Here is a 23,926-nt window from a genome sequence, read left to right as displayed (position 1 = left end):
GGCTGAATTTCTCACCTCACATTTTCTCACAACATAGAAGGCCATTCAGCTCACTGAACCTTCACCAGCTCTCCGAGCATTTCCATCAAGCATCTTCTCCCATTTATTTATCTCTCTCTCTGTCACATACACATAGCTAAGGGTAATTTAATAATACCCAATTAGCCTACAGCATCTTGAAAGGAAACCGCAGCACCTGAAAGAAATCCACATGGCTAAAGGGAGAACATGCACATTCCATCTGAAGTCAAAATGAGGTTATGCTCCAACTTTATAAAACACAGGTCAGACCTCAGCTGGACTACTGCATGCAGTTGTAGTCACAGCACCAAGATTTAAGAGTGCTGAAGAGCGTGTAGAGGAGATTCACCAGGATGTTGCTAGGTCTGTTTTCCCTGCAAAGAAAGTGACTAAGAGAAGACATGGCTGAGTTATATAAAATGATGAGAGATATATAGATAGGGTAGTCTTTAAGAAGCTTTTCTCTTTATCAAAGGTGAATACAATCAGAGGAGACAGATTTAGAGTATGGGATAAGAGATTCAGAGAGATCTTAATACACTCAGAGAGAGTGGTGACTACCTGGAATATAATGACAGAGAGTGTGATGGAAGCAGAACATTGACAGCACTTAAACAGTCTAGATAAGCATTTGAATAGCCTTAATGATTGTTAGTGTAGCAGTTAGTGCAATGCTGTTACAGCGCCAGCGATCGGGACCAGGGTTCAAATCCCACACATTATCTGTAAAGAGTTGGTACATTTTCCCTGTGTCTGCAGGAGTTTTCCCTGGGGGGCTCCAGTTTCCTTCCACCTTTCAAAATGTACCAGGGCTTGTAGGTTAATTGGGTGACACAGGCTTGTGGGCCAAAATGGCCTGTTACTGTGCTGTATGTCTAAGATAATATTGTAGTCAACATCAAAAATGTATTGACTAATTAAAACCTTTTTCATGACAGAAAGCAAATGACACTCACGTGGTCCTCCAATGTGACATCCTCTCGGAAGAAGCCCAGATTTGCTTTGGCAATACCAGGCTGAATGATCATCTCCTTCAAGAACTGTGCATAAATTTCCCTGCAAATGAGCACACTATATCGGGTCAAAGTAAATGCCAACTGATCCTTTTTCTACATGGACCAACTAAACATGTTCCTAATGTCATCAGAATCCACCCTGATGACTGCTTTGTTTCAATCCTTCCTCCTGCTGCAGGCAGATGTATAAAATGCTGCATAATCAACTGAAGCAATTGCTTAAATACTAAGAATGTCCAAATTTAGTTTCTGACAAGATGAGTTTGAGTTGTTTTAAGGCAATCTTACTTTAAGGTTATTAGATAACACAGAATGAAGGCAGTTTAATTATGGCTTTAGCTGAAGACTCAAATGTTTCAGGCCAGAAATATTCAGTTAGCAATTTAAGACCATTTGTTCAAAATTCTGTAAACTTGCATTGGTACTGACATTTAATACAAGTGTAAGCCTCTTGCTCATGTGAATTCGGGTAGCTCTGGCCGTTGATATCAAAGTAGCAATAAGAGTGAAGTAGAACTTGCTCTCTTCTCCCAAAATAAAAGATGAAACTTCCTTACCCTGTAGTTCTAAGACCAATATCCCCCTTTGATACAGTCATCAAGCTTTCCCTCCACTCTCAGCCTCTACAGGAGTGCTATATAATCCCAAGAGGAGAGGTCCCTCATTGGCACTGCCAGAAATGCCGTTCTTCAATATAAAACTATAAAATTCTAGAAATTCATAGCAGGTCAGGCTATATCTTCAACCTGAAATATTAACTCAGATTTTCTTCCCACACATGAAGCCTTTTCAGTTCATAGTATCTGCATTTTAAAAAAATTTCTCATGCAGTTCTTCACCTTTGTTTCTTCAAGGAAGCATTCCACTGAGCCTGCTCTGTGGGAAGGTAATTGAGGAGGATCTGAGGAGAAAAATTTTTTAAATTCAGAAACAGCTAACAAAATCAAACTAGGAAAGGGTGAATTTATACATTATCCAAAGCACAAAGATAGATCATGTGAGTCTTTGACTCATGGCACTGCTATTCCACTTGATCCTCTTTCCCCCTACTTCATGTTAAACATCAATATTCCTTTTTCTTCCTTTCTTTTCCCATGTACATCCAACTTTCCCCTAAATATACTTGTTATTTGCTTCATTATCGAGTTATGCCATTGAAATACCGTCTGGTTAATTTTCTCAAATTTCCAATTTGAAACCTTGGATATAGTTTCTATATTTCTAGTTTGCTCTCTCTCTCTCTCTCTCTCTCTCTCTCTCTCTTTCGTATCGACAGCTCCCACATTATCAGCATCATCGATCCATTCATAATTGTAAAGAACTTTGAACCAGCAAGTTGCATTTATGTAACAGGTTTAACATGGAAAAAATGACTCAAGGGGTTTTACAAGAGTACAATCCAAACCACAACATAAAACACAAGACATCAAGTTATCTGATTAAAACCTTGGTCATGGAGGTAGATTTTAGGAATTAATTAACCTCTCGCCTTCAAATACTTTTGTATACAAGCTCCCACATTTCTCTGCTTTGTACACCCCTTTAACTGAATGTGACAATTTTTAAAAGAATATTTTGTCAGGCACACTGACCAAGACATACTAACAGAGCCAACAATGAAGAAGGTTTCCATTAGACTAATTCTGTTGAAAAAAGTTTTCATGACCCTAGTACAAATGGCTTCAGAGGAAAAACTAATTTTATCTAGAATTCCCAAACTCCTTGGATGATCTACAGTAATGAACTTTCCTGAACAGTGCTGTAAGCAAACTTGAAAAAGAAAATTGTATAATTAAAAGAAAATTGCTTTGCTTATTTCTCTAAACATCTCTGTGTATTAGTCATTACTTGCGTGAGAATAGCAAATGACCGAGTAGAGCAATTTGGTGCAAGAGGCCATGTGACAAAAATTTGAGGAAAATATCTAATGCTGATAACCCCATTGAGCTCAGATAAAAACTTACCTTCCAGCAAAGTGAGCGCAGTCCCCCTTCAAATGGAATTCCTGTGAGAAGCAGGTAAAAAGCTCAGATTTGATGAAGGACTATTGTGAAACATAAAAGAGAACGAGCACATTACTCCTATAATTATAGTCATAGGAGATACAGTATGAATGGAAACAGGCCTTTTGTCCCACAGAGTCCATGCCAACCATCAATTTACATTCTATTTTACAATAATTCCCAACACCTTCATTAACTTCCCAGCTCGTCCACATTCCAGGGACAATTTACAATGGCCAATTAACCTAACAATTCCCAGATCTTTGGAATGTAGGAGTAAACTGGAGCAATTGGAGGAAAACCATGTGGTCTTAAGTGAAAACATACAGCAACTCAGGTCAGGATTGAACACTGATCTCTGATGCTGTGAAGCAGAGCTCCTCTGGCTGCACAATTGTGCTGCAATATTAGAAGCATAATTCTTTTCTTAATAATGAACACAATCACAGAATTCAAAGGGCACAAGATGCCATTCAGCCCATCAGGTCTGTATCAGTTCTTTGTGGAATCATGCCAGTTCCATTCCCTGTTCATTTTCCATGCAAATTATTCTCTCTCCTAGGGTTATTTAGTTCCTTTTACAATACTTGGGTGTAAAAGTTGCAGTCATAGGGTTAACTTGCCTATTATACTATAAAGTAAATCACAAATTTCTGTAGACACCACAATGAAGTAAAAATATAACCGACCTTACGGGCTTCATCAAAGTATGATGTAGGGCTCAAGACCGAAACGTCGGTTATGTATCTTTGCCTTTGCTACATAAAGGACACTGTTTGACCTGCTGAGCTTGTCCAGCATTTTGTGTTTTTACTATTATACTATAAAGCTCATTGTAGCACTGAAGTGTTTGTCTGCTCCACCAAGTGTAAGCAGGATAAGATGCAAGCAGCCAATAGAGGAAAAACCCCATCATCACAGGAGTTATCTAAAATAACCAGTGATCCAAGTTGAAACACAAATCAACTGAAACAAGGCACACAGAAATTATCTATTTGAAGGTAATGATATTATCATTTATCTTGAATTAATGCGTTATGAAAGAGAGAGAAAGAAAAAGACACGGAAGGTCCCCAGAGAAATGTCATAATTAGCTCTGACCTGGTAATTTCACAATGACCATGCAGAGAAAGTGATGTCAGAAGCAACTGATCACACACTTCCTCTTCTTGTGTTGGTTAAGAAGTGATACCCAAACATCTCTATGTAGGTAGTAATAAGATGCATAATCTTCACCCAAATATGCATACAAATGACATGCTCTGTACAGTGTGTGTGTGTGTGTGTGTGTGTGTGTGTGTGTGTGGTGTTCACGAGTTGAATGGGACCCTCTCTCCAAGCAGCAGTTAAATAAATACTCATCTTTCATCCACGTACAGACTAATATTACTGATTCTCTTGTTAGACAACAATCATCCTAAATGGGAGGAAATTTGTGATCCTGACCACTCCATGTAAAAGACACCCTTTTGTCCCTTCCATATGTTTTGGCCCAGATTTTTTTTTACATCTGTGTTTGCTTAATTTTAATCACTGAGTGCAAACAGCTTCCCTCGATAGACACACATCTATCAAATCACTTTCAACCTTCAAGAAGAATCAACAGGCTTTTTCATTATAATCTCTCAGAAGAAATCCTTCATCTGTGGAACTACAGGTACATATTTTAGTAATTCTTTTCTGCAATCTATCAAGAACCTTTACATCCTTTTTAAAGTCAAGGATTCAGAACTGGGCAATAATGCATCAGTTGTGGCCTAACTACTGTTTCCTTTTTTTTCCCCCCTGTATAAAATGTCAATTTTCTATTCTATGCTCCTGTTTATAAATTCCAAGACCATAAAACATAAGAGCAGAAATAGGCGAGCCTGCCCTGCCATTTAATCATGAGCTGATCCATTTTCCCACTCAGCCCCACTGCCTGGTCTTCTCCCCCTTAACCTTTGATGCTCTGGCTAATCAAGAACCTATCAATCTCTGCCTCAAATATATCCAATGACTTGGCCTCCACAATTGGTAGCAATAAATTCCACAGATTTACCATCTTCTGGCTGGAGAAATTCCTCTGCATCTCTGTTCTTAGCAAATGCCAGTCAATCCTGAAGTTGTACTCTTGTCCTAGACTCTCCGACTATTAGAAACCACCTTCCTACATATACTCTGTCTGCCCCATGTTTCTCTCAATTTTTGTAGATTATGCGTTATAATGCTGCTGCACTGGGAACCTGGCACAAATCTGTTGTCCACTGGCATTCCCACAACACATGTTCCTTCGTCTGATCAGATGGATCCCATAGACCCTCATGTTACCTTTTATTCAATGAGATGTAAGCAAGTTTCCCCTTTCTTTGTTTGCCTACTTGGAGTTTTCTCTATTTTGTAAGCTTCCCATCACTGGAAAAAAATCTTTAAATAGTAAACAAAGGAAAACAATTTTGTGCATCAAAAAATGAATCTCAGACGCCAACAGTGGCGGTTGCTTTAGACGCAGAGAAAGCCTTTGACAGGGTAGAATGGAATTATTTCTTCAAAGTACTACAGAGGTTCAACCTACCAGAGAAATATATTAATTGGATTAAAGCATTATATAAGACACCATTGGCGAAGGTGACAGTAAATGGAGAAATATCAAACCAATTTAAATTAAGCAGGTTAACTAGGCAGGGATGTCCACTATCTCCCTCACTGTTCGCGTTAGCTATAGAACCCTTGGCAGAACTGATAAGAACAGAAAATAAAATAAAAGGGATAAAAATAAAAGAGAAGGAATATAAAATCAGTCTATTTGCAGATGACGTCACAGTATACTTAACAGAACCAGAATTATCAATAAAAGAATTACATAAGAAATTGAAGGAATATGGAGAAGTATCGGGGTACAATATCAATGCAAATAAAAGTGAAGCGATGCCAATGAATAATGCGGATTTTACAAAGTTTAAGAAAGAATCACCATTTAAATGGCAAACACAAGCAATCCGATACCAAGGTATTCGACTAGATAACAATCTAGACCACACATGTCAATCTCTGGCCCAATATAATTATATTTGGCCCACAAGATCATTTCAAAAATGTATTAGAGGTGGCCCGCTGGCCGCCGCGCCAGTATAGCGCATGCACAGCTAATACTATAAATCCCAGAATGCATTGGCGTCAGCCCGCTAATCGCCCCAACCTTCTCTGTTTACGTTGCAGGGTCTCACCGTGGACTCTGGTTTTGGGGCCTGGCCGGTGTCAGGAGAAGCCAAGGCCGCATCCCAGCGCCCGGTACCGGAGGCCTCGGGCCTGACCTCGCCAGGACCATTGCCCACTCCCCCTCCCTGCCGCAGGCCGACCCGCGACTCACGGTGACGGGGCCGCTGATCCGCCGAGATGCCACCCTGCAGCGAGAGCCGATGCCCCCGCACTGTCGTTGTCCAACCCGATCGCCCGCAAACCCCGCCCTCCCTCACACAGGCCTGAGTAAGTATTATGAACTTTAATCTCAGGATAAAACGATCTTCCAATAGTTTCATGTCACAGTGATAAATATATTCCTGGTTAAAAATGGTCCTACACCAGAGAAGCTCATTAGGCATAAAACTTGAAAAGTGTGTAAATCAAAGGATATCTGTACCAATGGAAAAAGGGCATGGCAAATAACCCTGCTACAGTTCATGCCCACAATCAGTCACCCATTTAATTGTTTCAGGAATCATGTTATTCTCCCACATTCTCAATAGCCCTCAGATTTTACTATTTGACAGCACACTAGCAACATTTGACAAATCCTCTATAGAGAAATATTATTAAGTGAATATTTTATTTCTCATTTGTTAATGCTTCTGGAAAGAGTTTATCCAAAACTATTATTAAACATTTATTTTAATAAGAAAAAGTTTAACATTACATATGTTGAAAGAAGAGAAAACATGCAGATATTGTTGAAAATTTTCAATAAATATTTAGTTCGGCCCTCGACTTAGTCCAAGTTTTTAATTTTGGCCATCCGTGAATTTGAGTTTGACACCCCTGATCTAGACCATCTATACAAATTAAATTATCAGACATTAACGAACAAGATGACTTAGAACATTGGAAAGATTTACCACTAACACTGATAAGAAGGGTAAATTGCATTAAAATGAATATCTTCCCAAGGATACAATACCTATTTCAATTGTTACCAATTCCCTTAACAGAGAAATTCTTCAATGAGCTAAAGAAAATAATAAGGAAATTCTTATGGAAAGAGGGGAAACCGAGGATAGCGCTAGATAAATTAACAGAACGGTACAAACAAGGAGGCTTACAGCTACTAAACTTTAAGAATTATTATAGAGCAGCACAATTAAGATATCTATCAGATTTTTATCAAACAAGGGAAAAACCAGATTGGACCAGGTTAGAGCTAGATAAAATAGGGGAGAAGGTACCAGAACATATATTATATAAATGGGATGAAAAATTGGTACAACGTAGGAATTCTCCAGTATTGCATCATCTGCTCAACATTTGGAAGAAGATTCACGTAGAAAGGAAAAAACAAATTACCAACTACCAAAATTATTATTGACGCAAAATCAACTAATCCCTTTCATAATAGATAACTTTTCCTTTAGAGAATGGGAGAGAAAAGGGATCAAAAGAATAGAAAATTGTTTTTCGGGAAATAAATTATTATCCTTTGAACAAATGAAGGATAAATATAATATAACTCAAGGTACAATGTTTGCATACCACCAACTGAAAACCTACTTAAAGGACAAATTGGGAAGCAGACTGAGGTTACCAGAAGGAAGCAGCTTTGAATATGTGATTACAGACACAATGATAATTAAAAGATTTATAACAAACATGTACATCAAGCTGCAAGAGAAAGAGAACGATGAAATAAGCTGTAAATCCAAACAAAAGTGGGAACAAGATCTAAACAAAGATAAAAAATGAAACATGGGAGAAGTTATGCTCAGGAACTATGAGACATACAATAAACACGAGGTTACGCATGATACAATATAATTGGTTACACAGGCTATACATCACACCTCAAAAGTTAAATAAATGGGACCCAACAGTATCAGACAGATGTTTTCTCTGAAAGAAGGAAACAGGAACAACAGTACATGCAATTTGGACATGTGAGAAAGTGGAAAAGTTTTGGGAAGATCTAAACCAGATATTAAATAAAATCACAAAAAGCAATATACCAAAGAATCCAGAGATCTTTCTTCTAAGTAATATAAGAAGTAAAGAACTAGGCCTCAATTTGAATGAAACACAAAAAAGATTTATTATGATAGCCTTAGCTGTGGCAAAAAAATTGTATAATGTCAACCTGGAAATCAGAAGAGAACCTGAGAGTACATTTAATGAATAAATGTATTTCATTGGAAAAAAATAACATACAATTTAAGAAAATAACGTCACAGTATTCAAAACAAATTTGGGAACCGTACATGGAACACAACAGAGAGGGCCTACCACGGACCTCCACCTCCTAAAATGACAGAATGAGAAGACGACGAAATGAACTGACCCAGATGACACAATTTTCTTTTTTATTTTCACTGTGATGATATTGTTTAATGGGTTTAATGTATATGTTGAACGTTTAGTGGGTAGGGAGGGGGGAATAAGGGGAGAAAAATGACACTGTGTATATTCAAGAGGGAAATGTTTGTGTGTATTTTGGTTAATATGGTTCATAGTGTGAAAAATAAAAAAATTAAATTAAAAAAAAAATCTGAAATCTCCAGTCTGGGGAAAGCTGTATAACCAAACCAAGAAGAGAGACAGCAATTTCAATCATATCCAAAATTTGGGAATGAGACAGATAATGGAATCCAGGCAGTCAGTCTGTCAACACATGGACCAGCTGCTGCCAGTACCCAGTATCAGCTTCAGGCTTCAATGGTAGCCTCTCTACTCCAATCCATGTGCAGTTCACTACTACAGGAACAGCAGTGAAATGCATAGGTTGGCACCAAGTTCCCATCATGGCAGTAGTCAATTCAAGAGGAGAGAGTAACAAGTCGCAATTGAGAGGAAGTTCAAACAAATCTGTTTACAGTCATGCGCAACCTTTTTAAAAGCCCCGTGTCATGCACCCCAATGACGTCACCACGTCGTGACATCATGAAGTTTGGTAGCCGGTTTTCTGGAAGTTGTGCCGCTACATGATGTCCGTTCTCCCCCCCCCCCCCACCCACCCACCCACCCACCCACCCGCAGAACCAGCTCAGAAAGGACTAGTTAATTTGCCTTTGGCAGTCAGTCATGCCATGGAATTGATGGGTATGACACAGGCTGTTCCAAGTCAATGTGTGCAAGTTTTATCCAGTCCACTGTGAACGTTTGAGGTTCAAAATGTCTAAGATGCATGTTGTCCTAGAGCTTTGTAGCACTTTATATGGTCCTTCATAAGGTGTTTGTAGGGGTGATCCATATGCACCCCTTCAGACAAAAACATACTGACAATCTTGGAGTTCCTTGGGAATGCGTGCCATGTCTGGTATGGGAGCTAGTTTTCCTACCCACTCCCACTGACAGCTGGTCTTCCCATCCACAAGGAGGCACCATGAATTCTCCAGAGACAACCAGTGGTGTACTCCATAAACCAACTCTGCTGACGATGAGTTGAGTTCTTCTTTAGGCACTGTTCTGATACCTAGTAGCACCCATGGAAATTCATCTGCCCAATCTGTTCTTTGTAAGCGAGCCACAAGAGCTGCCTTCAGGTGCCTATGGAACCGCTCAACCATACCTTTACACTGTGGATGACAGGCTGTGGTTATGGTGAAGTTGCTTTCCTAGGAGTCTAGATAAAGCACTCCAAATGGCAGAAGTAAACTGTGGACCTCTGTCCAAAGTGATATGTGTGGGCAGACAGAAACGAGAGATCCAGGACAAAACAAAAGCTATTGTGCACAACTCAGTTTAAGTGTCAACCATGGGAACCGCCTTCGGCCATCTAGTAAACCTGTTGATGATGGTGTATTGGAGGATTTAAACCATGCTTTTTGCTTCAGCTTTAAACCATGTTTTTTTGCTCCTGCAAGGCTGAGAATCAGTAATCTGCTTGAGTCTCAGCAGACATAAGCTAAATTCCACCATGGGGCCCAGAGATGCAGTTATCTGACAAAAAGACATCTGTGTACCAAGAACATTTAATCTTCCTGCTTGTTTTGGTCACAGTCTTTCAGGCAGAGACCTAACCTTGACGCAAAATAAACCATTGTATTCAAAGTGATAAGCTGAAAGTTGTGTTATTCGATAGAAGCCTAGGTATGCTAGCTTGCTTGCTTATCTTTCTTTTCTGTGCTGAATGGGTGCTTGAGTAAACAGTTTTTGGGTAATATAAGCCATAGTCCCACTACTGAAGTTTGAGACTCTCCGAGAGGTGGCAACATCTCTCAGCAAGAAGAACATCTAGAGTCCAGCCAACGTCCTGGTCGGGGGAGGTGGAGAAGCTGCTACCGGCGCCCCGACAACCTACTATAAGTGTGCAGTCGTTGGCTCGCTTTGGCATTTGGGACCAGTCCAGTTGATAAGTATAATTGGGAATGGCTTGCATATTGTAGTTTGATATCAGCTTTAGAATTTGTAATAAACATTTGTATAAACTGAAGTGCTCTCGGTGTGGTTGTCTATTTTCTTTCGGTAGCTCAAACACTGTGACCAATCTAAAACGAACAAAGTGAGAGGTACAAGTTTACCCAGGACAGTGGTGAATGAATATCTGAATCCCCTGGACACTGGGATTGGGCTGATGATATTGAAGTGTACATGATCGAATCTGTGCTTTGGCGGTTTGAATGGCTGGAGCGGAGCTTTTACGTGCCTCTGTACCTTTGATTTCTGGCAGTCCACGCACATCCTCGCCCAGTGAACAATATCTTTCTTTAGGCTGTGCCAGACGAATTTATCAGATAGTGGCGGGAATGATAAGGTGTGGTTGTCCTGTCGAGACATCACAAAGTAGCGTATTGCCCTGGGGTCTGAAAGCCAAATCCGGGAGCTGCAGGTTTGTAATGGCAGTCTTGTAATCAGGTATCTCTGAGTCTTGTCATTGAGCCTCTGCCAGAGTGGAATAGTCAACACCTGGGAAAATGCGCATACTTGTTGAAAAGCGGCATGGGAGAGAGCATCAGCCACCACCTTCATTTTTCCAGAGATGTGCTCTATCTTTGTAGAGAACTCTGGAATGTAGGATAAATGACGCTGCTGACGGGCTGACCAAGGGTCCAAAGCTTTATCGAAAGCGAAAGTTAATGGTTTATGATCTGTAAAGACTATAAAGTCCCTGCCCTTGAGGAAGTACTGAAAGTGCCTGAGCACCAGATAAAGCATCAGCAGCTCCTTATCGAAGATGCTGTATTTGGTTTCTGCATGGCGAAGGTGTTGGCTGAAGAATGCTAGTGGCTTCCATTGTTCATTCACGTATTGTTCCAGCACTCCTCCTACAGCCACATCAGACGCATCTGTCAATAAGACGGTTGGTGCATCCATCCACGGGTGATTCATCCTCCCGTGGCTTTGGGCACCATATGCAACGGTGACGCCAATTGGCTATCTGACCTGCATATAATGCCTAACTCCTCCATTTTAGTGAACTCCTGCTTCAAGACGCAACTTTTCAGGTGGCAGTCGAGGGGCTCTGGCATATACAGGTGGTCGTTGGGTCAAAATATGGTGGCTTACACCAGGTTTCTCCGAAGCAGTGAAGAACTGGGGAGTGATGCTGTCAGGAAAGTCTTCGAGGATTCTGGCAAATTCATTCTTCATACATTCGAGATTGTGCAAATGTGGGGTGGAAGGTTTATAAATTCATGCTGTCTATCAAGCGGCATCCTTTCATACCCACCATTAGGTATTGGGCACAGACGAAGTCTGCTCTTAGCAATGGCCGAGACACAGCAGCAAGAGTGAACCTCCTTGTAAACTTGCTGCTGTCAAATTTCACAGCCACACTGAATGTATGGATAATGCTGTTATTTACAACCGTGAGGTCGGGATCTGGTCTTCTGGTATGAGCGTCGAACCCTGAAGGAGGAAGGACGCTAATCTCCGAACCAGTGTCCACGAGGAATTTTCGTCCCGAGAGCTCATCCGAGGCATAAAGCAGGTTGTTTTTTTGTTGTTTTTTTTTCTTTTTCTTCGGTGGTCAACCATCGTAACCATTTTCAAAGTCTGGCCGAGGCATTTCGTGAGAAACCACAAGGAGCATGGCATTTGCGGGCATAAGCATGCCAACGTTGGTAATAGAAGCACCAGCTACTAGTCTCTGAGTCATGTCTCTCTGGTGGAGACCGTGTTCTTGTCGTTGGGATGTGAAGGTTTGGTACTTTGTGGCGCAATGCAGCATTTATTTCGATGGGCTTCACACCCTGCTGCTTTCACGTACCACAGGATGTCCGCCTGTGTAGCCACAGCTCAAGGGTCGCTGGAATCCTCGTTGGATAATATGAGGCGGATGTCTACTGGCAAATGCTCTAGAAATTGCTGTTCAAAGAGCTTGTGGCCATCCGCCAGTGCCAACATGTCACCCACAAGCTCTGAAGGGGCATGGTCTCTCAGACCGTTGATGTGGAGGACAGCTCACTCATGCCAGAGCCTGTAAATACGCAGGAGTGCTTTCAGCGCCTCATACTTGCTGTGCAGTAGTGGTTCCCAAAGGAAATCCACAACGCAGCCAGCTGTGTCCTTGTCCAAGGCACTCACCACATGATAATACTTGGTGGCATCCACCTCTACTTTTCTGATGTGGAACTGTGCCTCTATCTCTCTGAACCAGACTTCAGGTTGTAAAGTCCAGAAGACAGGCAGTTTTTTAAAATTTTTTTTAATTTTTCACACTATAAACCATATTGACCAAGATACATTCAGACATTTTTTCTCTTGAATATATACAGTGTCATTTTCTCCCTCTTTTTCCCCTCTCCCTCCCTCACCCCCTTTCCCATTTATTTGAAGTTCAATCTATAAGATACATTAAACCCATTAAACAATGTTGTCACTTAATAAAAATAAACAAGAAATTTTACTGAGTCAGTTCTTTTCGTTGTCTTCTCCTTCTGTCATTTTAGGTGGTGGAAGTCCATGGTAGGATTTCTCTATTGTATTTCATGTATGGCTCCCATATTTGTTCGAATATTGTGATGTTATTTCTTAAATTATATGTTATTTTTTCTAATGGAATACATTTATTCATTTCTATGTACCATTGTTGTATTCTCAAGTTGTCTTCTAATTTCCAGGTTGACATAATACATTTTTTTGCTACAGCTAGGGCTATCCTAACAAATCTTTTTTGTGCTCGATCCAAATCGAGTCCAAATTCTTTATTTCTTATATTATTTAGGAGGAAGATCTCTGGTATATTGCGTTTTGTGATTTTATTTAATATCTGGTTTAGATCTTCCCAAAATTTTTTCACTTTCTCACATGTCCAAATTGCATGTATTGTTGTTCCCGTTTCCTTTTTACAGCGAAAACATCTGTCTGATACTGTTGGAGCCCATTTATTTAACTTTTGAGGTGCGATGTATAGCCTGTGTATCCAGTTATATTGTATTATGTGTAACCTCGTGTTGATTGTATTTCTCATTGTTCCGGAGCATAGCTTTTCCTATGTTTCATTCTTTATCTTTATGTTTAGATCTTGTTCCCATTTTTGTTTAGGTTTACCGTTTGTTTCCTCGTTCTCTTTTTCTTGCAGTTTTATGTACATGTTTGTTATAAATTTTTAAATTATCATTTGTTCAAAGGATAATAATTTATTTTCCGAAAAACAATTTTCTATTCTTTTGATCCCTTTTCTCTCCCATTCTCTGAAGGAAAGGTTATCTATTGTGAAAGGGATTAGTTGATTTTGCGTCAATATTAGTTTTGGTAGTTGGTAATTTGTTTTATTCCTTTCCACGTGAATCTTCTTCCAAATGTTGAGCAGATGATGCAATACCGATTAATTCCTACGTTGCACCAATTTTTCATCCCATTTATATAGTATATGTTCAGGTATCTTCTCCCCTATTTTATCTAGTTCTAATCTGGTCCAATCTGGTTTTTCCCTTGTTTGATGAAAATCTGATAGGTATCTTAATTGTGCGGCTCTATAATAATTCTTAAAGTTTGGTAGTTGTAAGCCTCCTTGTTTGTACCATTCTGTTAATTTATCTAGTGCTATCCTCAGTTTCCCCCCTTTCCATAAGAATTTCCTTATTATGTTCTTTAGCTCCTTGAAGAATTTCTCTGTTAGGTGAATTGGTAATGACTGAAATAGGTATTGTATCCTTGGGAAAATGTTCATTTTAATACAGTTTATCCTTCCTATTAGTGTTAGTGGTAAGTCTTTCCAATGCTCTAAGTCGTCTTGTAATTTTTTCATTAATGGATGATAATTTAGTTTATATAGATGGCCGAGATTTTTATTTAGTTGTATACCTAGGTATCGCATTGCTTGTGTTTGCCATCTAAATGGTGATTCTTTCTTAAACTTTGTGAAATCCGCATTATTCATTGGCATTGCTTCACTTTTATTTGCGTTGATCTTGTACCCCGATACTTCTCCATATTCCTTCAATTTTCTATGTAATTCTTTTATTGATATTTCTGGTTCTGTTAAGTATTTTATAACGTCATCTGCAAATAGACTGATTTTATATTTTTCTCTTTTATTTTTATCCCTCTTATTTTATTTTCTCTTCTTATCAGTTCTGCTAATGGTTCTATAGCTAACGCGAACAGTGAGGGAGATAGTGGACATCCCTGCCTTGTTGATCTGCTTAAGTTAAATTGTTTTGATATATATCCATTTACTGTCACTTTCGCCAATGGCCCCTTATATAATGCTTTAATCCAATTAATATATTGCTCTGGTAGGCCGAATTTTTGTAGAACTTTGAATAAATAATTCCATTCTACTCTGTCAAAGGCTTTCTCTGCGTCTAAAGCAACCACTATTGTTGGAGTTTTATTTCCTTCTACTGCATGAATTAAGTTAATAAATTTACAGATATTGTCCGTCTTTTTTTAATAAATCCAGTTTGGTCTAGACTTACTATTTTTGGTTCATAGTCGGCCAATCTGTTTGCTAATAGTTTAGCTATTATCTTATAATCTGTGTTAAGTAGAGATATTGGTCTATATGATGCTGGTGCTAGTGGATCTTTCCCTGTCTTTGGTATTACTGTAATTATTGCTGTTTTGCATGAATCTGGTATGTTTTGTGTTTTATCAATCTGGTTGATTACTTCCAGGAGGGGAGGAATTAATAAGTCTTTAAATGTTTTATAGAATTCTATGGGAATCCATCCTCTCCTGGTGTTTTATTGTTCAGTAGTTATTTTTAATATCTCCTGTAATTCTTCTATTTCAAATCGTTTTATTAATTTATTTTGCTCCTCTGTTTGTAATTTTGGTAGTTCAATTTTAGTTAGAAATTCATCTATTTTGTCTTCTTTCCCTTCGTTTTCAGTTTGATATAGTTGTTCGTAGAATTCCCTGAAGTTTTCATTGATCTCCGTTGGATTATATGTAATTTGTTTGTCCTTTTTCCTTAATGCCAATACCATTCTTTTAGTTTGTCTTAAGCTGCGTTTTTTCCTCCTAGCTCATATTTCTGTTTTGTCTTCATTATGTTCTTCTCCACCTTATATGTTTGTAGTGTTTCATATTTTATTTTTTTGTCTGCCAATTCTCTTCTTTTAGTTGTATCTTCCTTTATTGCTAATTCTTTTTCTGTATTTGTTATTTCCCTTTCCAACTGTTCTGTTTCCCGATTGTAGTCCTTCTTCATCTTAGTTACATAACTTATTATTTGCCCTCTGATGAACTTTTTCATTGCGTCCCATAGTATAAACTTATCTTTCACTGATTCCGTATTTATTTCAAAGTACATTTTAATTTGTCATTCAATGAATTCTCTAAAATCCTGTCTTTTAAGTAGCATGGAGTTTAATCTCCATCTATATATTCTTGGTGGGATGTCCTCTAGTTCTATTGCCAATAACAGGGGTGAGTGATCTGATAATAGTCTAGCTTTATATTCCGTTTTCCTAACTCTCCCTTGAATGTGGGCTGATAACACGAATAGGTCTATCCTTGAGTATGTTTTGTGTCTACCCGAATAATATGAATATTCCTTTTCCTTTAGGTGTTGTTTCCTCCATATATCCAAAAGTTGCATTTCTTGCATCGATTTAATTATAAATTTGGTTACTTTGTTCCTTCTGTTAGCTTTTTTCCCCCAGTTTTATCCATGTTTGAGTCCAAATTAAGGTTAAAATCCCCTCCTATTAGTATGTTCCCTTGCGTATCTGCTATCTTCAAAAAAGATATCTTGCATAAATTTTTGATCTTCTTCATTAGGTGAGTATACATTGAGTAAATTCCAAAATTTTGAATATATCTGACATTTTATCATGACATATCTCCCTGCTGGATCTATTATTTCCTCTTCTATTTTGATTAGTACATAATTAATATAGCTACTCCTCTGGCTTTTGAATTATATGATGCTGCTGTTACATGTCCTATCCAATCTCTCTTTAATTTCTTGTGTTCCACTTCAGTTAGATGTATTTTTTGTACGAATGCTATATCATTTTTTTAAATTTTTTCAGTAAATTTAAGTTTCTTCCTTTTGATTTGGTTATGTATTCCATTAATATTTAAAGTCATATAGTTCAACATAGTAATTTAATACTTTGTTTATCTTTTCTTTCCGTTTCCTCATTATCACCTTTCCTTCTTATCCATTTCTGTTTTCTTTTTTTGAACACATTATAAGACAACATTTCTAAAACATAAAATATTTCCACTATTCTCATATCTAAAATTCCTTTAACCCCAATAGTCCCTCCCCTTTCTGAGTTGCCCTTTGTCGGGCAACCACATCTCCCCTCTCCATTTGGATTTGCGAATCCGCTCGCAAGCGTCAACTGATTTCACAGTGACTGTTATTCTTCCCCACCCAGCCCCCCCCCCAGAAAAGGTTTTAATCTTCATATATAACAAAGGTCACTTTCTTAATTCCCTCCTTACTTCCTTTCTTTCCCTTCTCAGTTCGTACTTATACTCTATTTTTTTTTATATACATATATAGTTTGTTGTCATTTTTGTTCTTGTTACATCTCTTCATCTCTCTGTCTGTTTTGTAGTTGTTTTGCAAATTTTCATGCTTTTCCGGATCTGAGAATAGTTTGCTTTGCTGCCCCGGGATAACTATTTTAAGTACCGCTGGGTATTTTAACATAAATTTATAACCTTTTTTCCATAGGGTCGTTTATGCTGCATTAAACTCCTTCCTCTTCTTCAGGAGTTCAAAACTTATATCTGGGTAAAAAAAATATTTTTGACCCTTGTATTCCAGTGGTTTTTTTGTCTTCTCTTATTTTTTTCATTGCCTTCTCCAATATATTTTCTCTTGTTGTATATCTTAGGAATTTTACTAGAATGGATTTTGTTGTGGTTATGGTTTAGGGGCTAATGTTCTTTGTGCCCTTTCTATTTCCATTTCTTCCTGTAATTCTGGTCTTCCTAGGACCCTGGGGATCCATTCTTTTATAAATTCTTTCATATTTTTGCCTTCTTCATCTTCCTTAAGGCCCACTATCTTTATATTGTTTCTTCTATTATAATTTTCCATTATATCTATCTTCTGAGCTAACAGCTCCTGTGTTTCTTTAACCTTTTTATCAGATTCTTCTAATTTCTTTTTTAAGTCATCTACTTCCATTTCTATGGCTGTTTCTCGTTCTTCCACCTTGTCTACTCTTTTTCCTATTTCTGTCATGATCATCTCTAATCTATTCACTTTTTCTTCTGTACTTTTTTTTCTTCTTTTTATTTCACTGAATTCTTGTGTCTGCCATTCTTTTACTGTTTCCATATATTCTTTAAAAAAATATATATCCATGTACTTGCCCTTCCCTTCACCTTCCATTTCTCTGTGTTCTCCCTCCTCTTCTTCTGAGTCCACTCCAGGATCTGTGTCCTTTATCTCTGTCTCTTCTGATTTTCTTGTTGGGTTGTTTATTTTAGTTTGTTGGGTATTTTTGTTCTTCTTATTTTTATTAAAAGTGTCTTGGTGTTGGTCTTCTTCCTCTGAATTGCTCATCTGTTGTTTCTTTGATTTCCTATTTTTATTCTCTTCCTTCTTGTTCCCGTTATTTTCTATGTTTTCCTGTTGAGAGTCATGCTGTGGTGTTATATTTGTCTGTTTCTGCTGTGGAGATTTACTCCTCAGCTGGTCCCCCCTCCCATCGGTGTTATTTTTGTCTTGCACATCCTCACGCATGCGCGGTTGCGCACTTTTGTTTGGCTCCGTGAGCCATCTTTGTAGTCCTGAGTTCGTGGTTTCCACTCACCTCAGGGAGCGGGCTTCTCTCTCCACGGCGGGCTTCCTCGTACCGCTAAGGCCTTCACCTTCCTCTTCCGACATCCTTCCTTCTTTTCTTCTTGTTGTTTTTGGTTTTTCTTTCTTTGCTGCCATTTTCTCCACACTTTCACTTTCAATTTGTTATGGTTTTTGTGTTAGTGACTTTGTTTTTTCTCTACCTTTTTTTTTAAACTTTTCTGGAGAGGGCTGGAATTCCCCTACTGGCCACTACTCCATCACGTGACTCCGAAGACAGGCAGTTTTAGGGATACTGCTGCACTGTCCATCACTGGTCCAAAATTTTGTTTTGGGCCCGTCGGGGTCACCAATTGCAGCCACTGATGTCACAGTGGGTAATTCAAGAGGAGAGAGTAACGAGTCGCAGTTGAGAGGAAGTTCAAACAAAACTGCGCGCAGCCTTTTTAAAATCCCCATGTCACCTGCCCCAATGACGTCACTGCATCGTGATGTCATGACGTTCGGCAGCCGGTTCGCTGGAACTTATAGTGCAGCTACAACACCTTTTATTTCCAATTCCACTTGCGTTCCCATTCCAGGCAATGCATCCAAACTACTAGATGAAATATGAGTGTATATTGCCAAGAATTAAATTCCATCTGCACTTGTTTATCTGTCCAGCCAGTTATCTACAACTAATGCTATCCTCTTAACATTAGAATAGAAAAAAATAAAAGCCTTTGTTTTTCTATCTTCCATACTTTCAACTCATTATAAATTCTGAAGACATTTAAATATGTTCTCTATATTACCAATTGTAGATAAATTAAATTTTACAGCTTAATATCAAGATACTAAATTGAAACCAGATTTCTACACGTTGGGCAATTATTAATTCTTGGGACATACCAAATTTGAAAAGACATATTTGGTCTCATCGCAAATGCAGATTTTCCTTATTTTTCACGTCAAATATTACTGTTTACTAATCATGGGCATCAAGTTCAGATTGTTGATCTTGTTGAGTTTTTAAGCATGGTAGAGAGAGTGCAGAGAAGATTTACGAAAATGTTACCTGGGTTTCAGAATCTAGATTACAAAGAAAGACTGAGCAGATTAAGGTCTTTATTCCTTGGAGCATAGTAGGTTGAAGTTGGTGGGGGGGATTTGATAGAGGTATTTAAGATTATGAGGGGGGTAGATAGAGTTGATGTGGAGAGGCTTTTTCCCTTGAGGGAACTGGTGAGTAATAATGCTTGGGAATTCTTCTAGGATTCTGGCATATTCATCATCTGAGAGCATCACCGAGTTGAGGCAATGCTCAGGCAATCCCACGGGGTGCAAGGCGAGGGACTCTAAAGTCTTCGAATTAACTAGACGACAACCTCTGAGATCTACTAGAAGGGAGTGTGCTTGCAAAAAAAAAAAAAACAGCTCCCAGGAGTGGCTGTGATACATATACATAAGCAATGGTGAAGGACCAGCTGAACCACGACGAGCCGAAATTGACCATGGCCCATGTTGGTGGCTGTGAGAGGAGGCCTCTTTTTTCCTGAACGAGTGTCTGAGCTGGAGGAGGGAAACATGCTAAGCTTCACCCCAGTGTCGACCAGGAACTGATAGCCTAAATGTCGACCCCAAAGGAAAAGGAGGTTGTTCCTGTGGCTGACCATCATGGCTACTCCTGACAGCAGCCTCGGCATTTCCTGGATGTGCGTAGAGGGTAAACAGCAGCAGCGGGCTGCAGCTCCCCATTTCTGATGGTAATAACACCTCTGCTCTGTTTGTGCTGCATCCGGTCGAGTCTGAAGTGGGCAGGGTTTGTGCCCTTTGTTGAGGCAGCACTATGCGCCCAACCAAAAATCTACCACAACTCATCAGCACAGGTTGCTAAGTGTCAGGGGTTGTTAAAGTCTTCACCTGCAAGCAGCAAGCGGATGTCCTCTGGCATTTGCTCAAGAAAATGTTGCTTGAAAAGGAGACAGGGCTTGTGTCCATCCATGAGCATCTTGTTTGTTAGTTCGGAAGGAGTATGGCTGCCCAGGCCATCCACATGGAGAAATTCTGCTGCCCCGTTGCTTCGGGAAAGGGCGAAAATACTTATGAGCAGGACTTTGATGGCTTCATACCTATCCGTGGCTGGCGTAAGGAATCAACAATACACCCCATGATGTCTTAGTCCAGCAAAGCAATGACATAGTACTTCGTCGTATCAGTGGTAATCTGATGTAGATGGAACTGGGCCTCGGCCTGCTCGAACCAGACTTGTGGCTGTGATGTCCAAAATACTGGAAGTTTGCATATCCACAATGAGGTCCAAAATGCCATTTGGACCATCGGGGTCATCGATGTAGCGAGTAGTGCAGTGAATAAAGCACAACAGAATTTGTATGTGAGCTGAACCAACAGAACTATTTAATGGAATCTCTGCAGGAGTTTAAATAATTACAGTTTGCACACTATCACAATCACCTGACCTCTGAAGACACTCACCTCCCAGAGTTCTTTGTGCCCTCGACCCCCACCAGCCACTGGGAAAGCCTGATAATGTGGGGACTCGCAGCTATGGATGCCGGTTTGATAATGGAGAGGCGTAGTTCACCACAAGCACCTCATTTCATCCAACAGTCCCAAATTTAAAAACACATTTCAATTAATTTACATTAGATTTATACCTTCTTGCAGACACACTACAAATTTTCACTATGTTCTTGCCACCCATTCTCTAGAATTTGATATTGAAATGATCTGCCATTCTCCTTACCACTGAAGCAGAGTTCCCGTAATTTGATGACACTGATCTTTGTTTCATTCAAAGCAATTCTGAATTCTTCAATCCTATCAATAGAAAACACAAGTCCTTAAATAAAGGATCTTTTAGAGACCAAAAATACAAAAAAAAATCTACAACGTGATTCATATTTAAATAAAAGCCCATTAAAATCCGGATCATCAAATGCATTGTCCATTGACATTCAGAAGATATTAATTTTAACTTCAAAATAACAATAAAATGCTCAGAAGATTATTTCCAAAACACAAGTCACTTCACCCCAAAACCCGGCAGCAATAGAAATTCACCAAGACAAATGGTTACTTAAACAAAAGTTGCTTTTAATTTTGTTTAAACAAGAAAACAGGATCAAACTTTAACTTGTTACTATTAACTTAACTCCCTTCTAATTCTAACAGCACGTGTATGTAATGTGTATATGTTCAGGAAGTTCTTTGATTCACAGTCCAATCTCAATTCTCACTCCTCCAAGTTCACCGGTATCAGGCAATTCTTATACTGTGCACAGAATTTAACATTTATGAATTTTCACCAAGCTCTGGTGCTTAAAGGTTATTTGGTTACTGGTCAGAAAGGTTCTTGTTGGTTTCAGAGAGAGATTTGTTGCTCATTATACACACACACAAACTGATTCCCTCCAATCGGCCACTTCAGTGTCTTGCCGAAGAAACTTGACCCATCGTGGGTTTCCAAATGATAACCGCTTCTTCCAGGTCTCCCTTATTTCAGGAGAAACACTCTATTTCCTCTTGTAAAGACTACAAGGGTTTTTCAACAGTCTGAACTCAGAACTCACAACCCGTCTTTAAAATGGGCTTTTAATAAGCCAGCTTACCAGCTTGTCATGTTGCAACCTTAAAAGCCACTCCAGAACTCGAACTGAATTCTCTCTCTCGAAGAGAATTCCTGTTTGGTCTTTTCCTCTCTCGCTGGTAAAAACCAGAACCTCTTGCAAGGCCAACCCAATCCTTAAAAGATCTTTATCAGCACTTTGAGCTTTGACTATTTATTTGCACCTGCTTTTTAAAATTCCTTCCAAAACAGTCCTATTGTTGTTTGCAAAGTCACTGGTGCCTGCATGACTGGCTTCAGCCAAGCTCTTGCATTTTAAATGAGATGTGAAGTGTTACTCTGTTTGTGGTGACCTACACTAAACTACCCCCTCCCCACAATCTATCTCTTTTAAAAACATATTTATACATAATCTAAAATATAACCTGTAACAATTGTCATGAACAAGTCAAGGAATTCAGTGTTTGCAGCAGCATCAGGGTAAATCTTCATATTGTAAACCATCTTACAACAATAAATATTAAAAAAAGTACATGAAAAGGCAGTGTCTTTGGTTCATTGATTATTCAGGAATCTGATGGCAGCAGGGCAGAAGCTGTCCTTGTGTGGCTGAGTGCTCATCATCCATATTTGCAAACTCAGAAGGCAAAATGTTTCATAAATTTTATTTTTCAATGTAACTTCCTCAAACCCTGTGCTTATCTGAGATCTCTAAGCTACTCTTGCTTATTCCCCTCTTCCACTGACAGCTCTGTCTTTATCTTTTGAGGTCCTAAACTCTAATTTCTCCTGAAACTCTTCCAATTCTCCACGTTTCTTCACAATGATTCTTATGAACTGGTGCAAAGTTTGTCCAATGTACACTTTTATGAAACAGTAGAATCTCTTGCTATATTAAACATTGTGTTTAAGTGCATTTTATTTTCTTCCTTCATCCCTTTCACCGTGGTACAATGCCAGATTTCTTAGTAAACTGGGCATTCACCAGGTGTCTGTCAACAACCAGAATGGTATGAGGGGTGTTGGAATCTAGGGGCTAAAATATCACGGAATAGAGGACTATGTAACAATTTTTATATTTACTTCATGGTTAAGGGAAAAGTATAAGGTAATTAAGTGGCAATCACAGCATGGAGCAAAGTTGGCTGACTACAGTAGGGGTAGAATTGTCTGCTCCAAAAGAGGAAATGGATGAAACGATTTCGGAGGAATGCTCAAACTGAAGGAGGTGTTGAGTAGCGCAGGAGACACAGGGCAGACCAGAACAAAGAATATCCTGTAAGAAACAAAGGGAATAGAAAGCCAGTCTAGGAAGAAGATTAAGGCATGAGGAGGTGTTAAGGAGAACAGAAGACATTGGCCAGACAGGAACAGAACGATGATTGGAAATATCTGAGGCAGGAATTGATTTCTGGTCAAAACAATAGGATGGTCTGATCTGGAAGATTTAAGATAAGAGGTCGACACCCGAGATAAACTGTAGAATAAGGAAATTGCTGGTGATATATTTTATGTAAAAATCTAGCAAAATTAAGCCAACTTTTGTTCTGTATGGCAAATTGTAGCTATATAAACTGAGCAGATTGGACAATAGGGGTCAGTCTTGAGGAATAGCTCACTGTGCAGGTGACCTATGAACTAACGACTGACCCAGAGCTCTGTTAAGTTTTATTCTTGTGCTGTATAATAAACTGATTGTTGAACCGAATACCTTCTCCTATCACTTCATTCAACGAACACGCTGGACTCAGACAACACATAGACTAAATTAAGGGTAAGGTAAAGCCAGAGTCCGACAATTTGGTGACCCCGACGTGATGAAGATGGAGAAGTGACGGAAGAGAAAAAGATGACACAACGGTCGATTGTGGTGTGGTGATAACAACAAGGGGAAACTCAACAAAAGAAGGTAAGCAGACGCCTGTTTAAACGAAGTTCTGCTATTAGCAACGATAAAATTGTGTGTTGTCACTACTCT

The 23,926-nt window shown here is 39.0% G+C and overlaps 1 protein-coding gene across 1 annotated transcript in view; it reads right to left on the bottom strand.

Moving 5' to 3' along the window:
* The window catches only part of tbc1d13 (TBC1 domain family, member 13), a 63,513-nt gene that overhangs the window by 22,223 nt on the left and 17,364 nt on the right, over positions 1 to 23,926 (bottom strand). The window contains exons 2-5 of the mRNA XM_069919137.1: positions 21,127 to 21,200; positions 3,002 to 3,042; positions 1,877 to 1,938; positions 978 to 1,077 (exon numbers count right to left, since the gene is read on the bottom strand). Of these exons, the coding sequence (XP_069775238.1) occupies positions 978 to 1,077; positions 1,877 to 1,938; positions 3,002 to 3,042; positions 21,127 to 21,200 (277 nt within the window). The remainder of the gene's footprint in view (positions 1 to 977; positions 1,078 to 1,876; positions 1,939 to 3,001; positions 3,043 to 21,126; positions 21,201 to 23,926) is intronic.

This window comes from Narcine bancroftii, chromosome 1, assembly GCF_036971445.1.
Source record: "Narcine bancroftii isolate sNarBan1 chromosome 1, sNarBan1.hap1, whole genome shotgun sequence".
NCBI lineage: Eukaryota > Metazoa > Chordata > Chondrichthyes > Torpediniformes > Narcinidae > Narcine > Narcine bancroftii.
The sequence above is the reverse complement of the archived record's forward strand: the minus strand, read 5'-3'. Positions and strand labels throughout refer to the sequence as shown.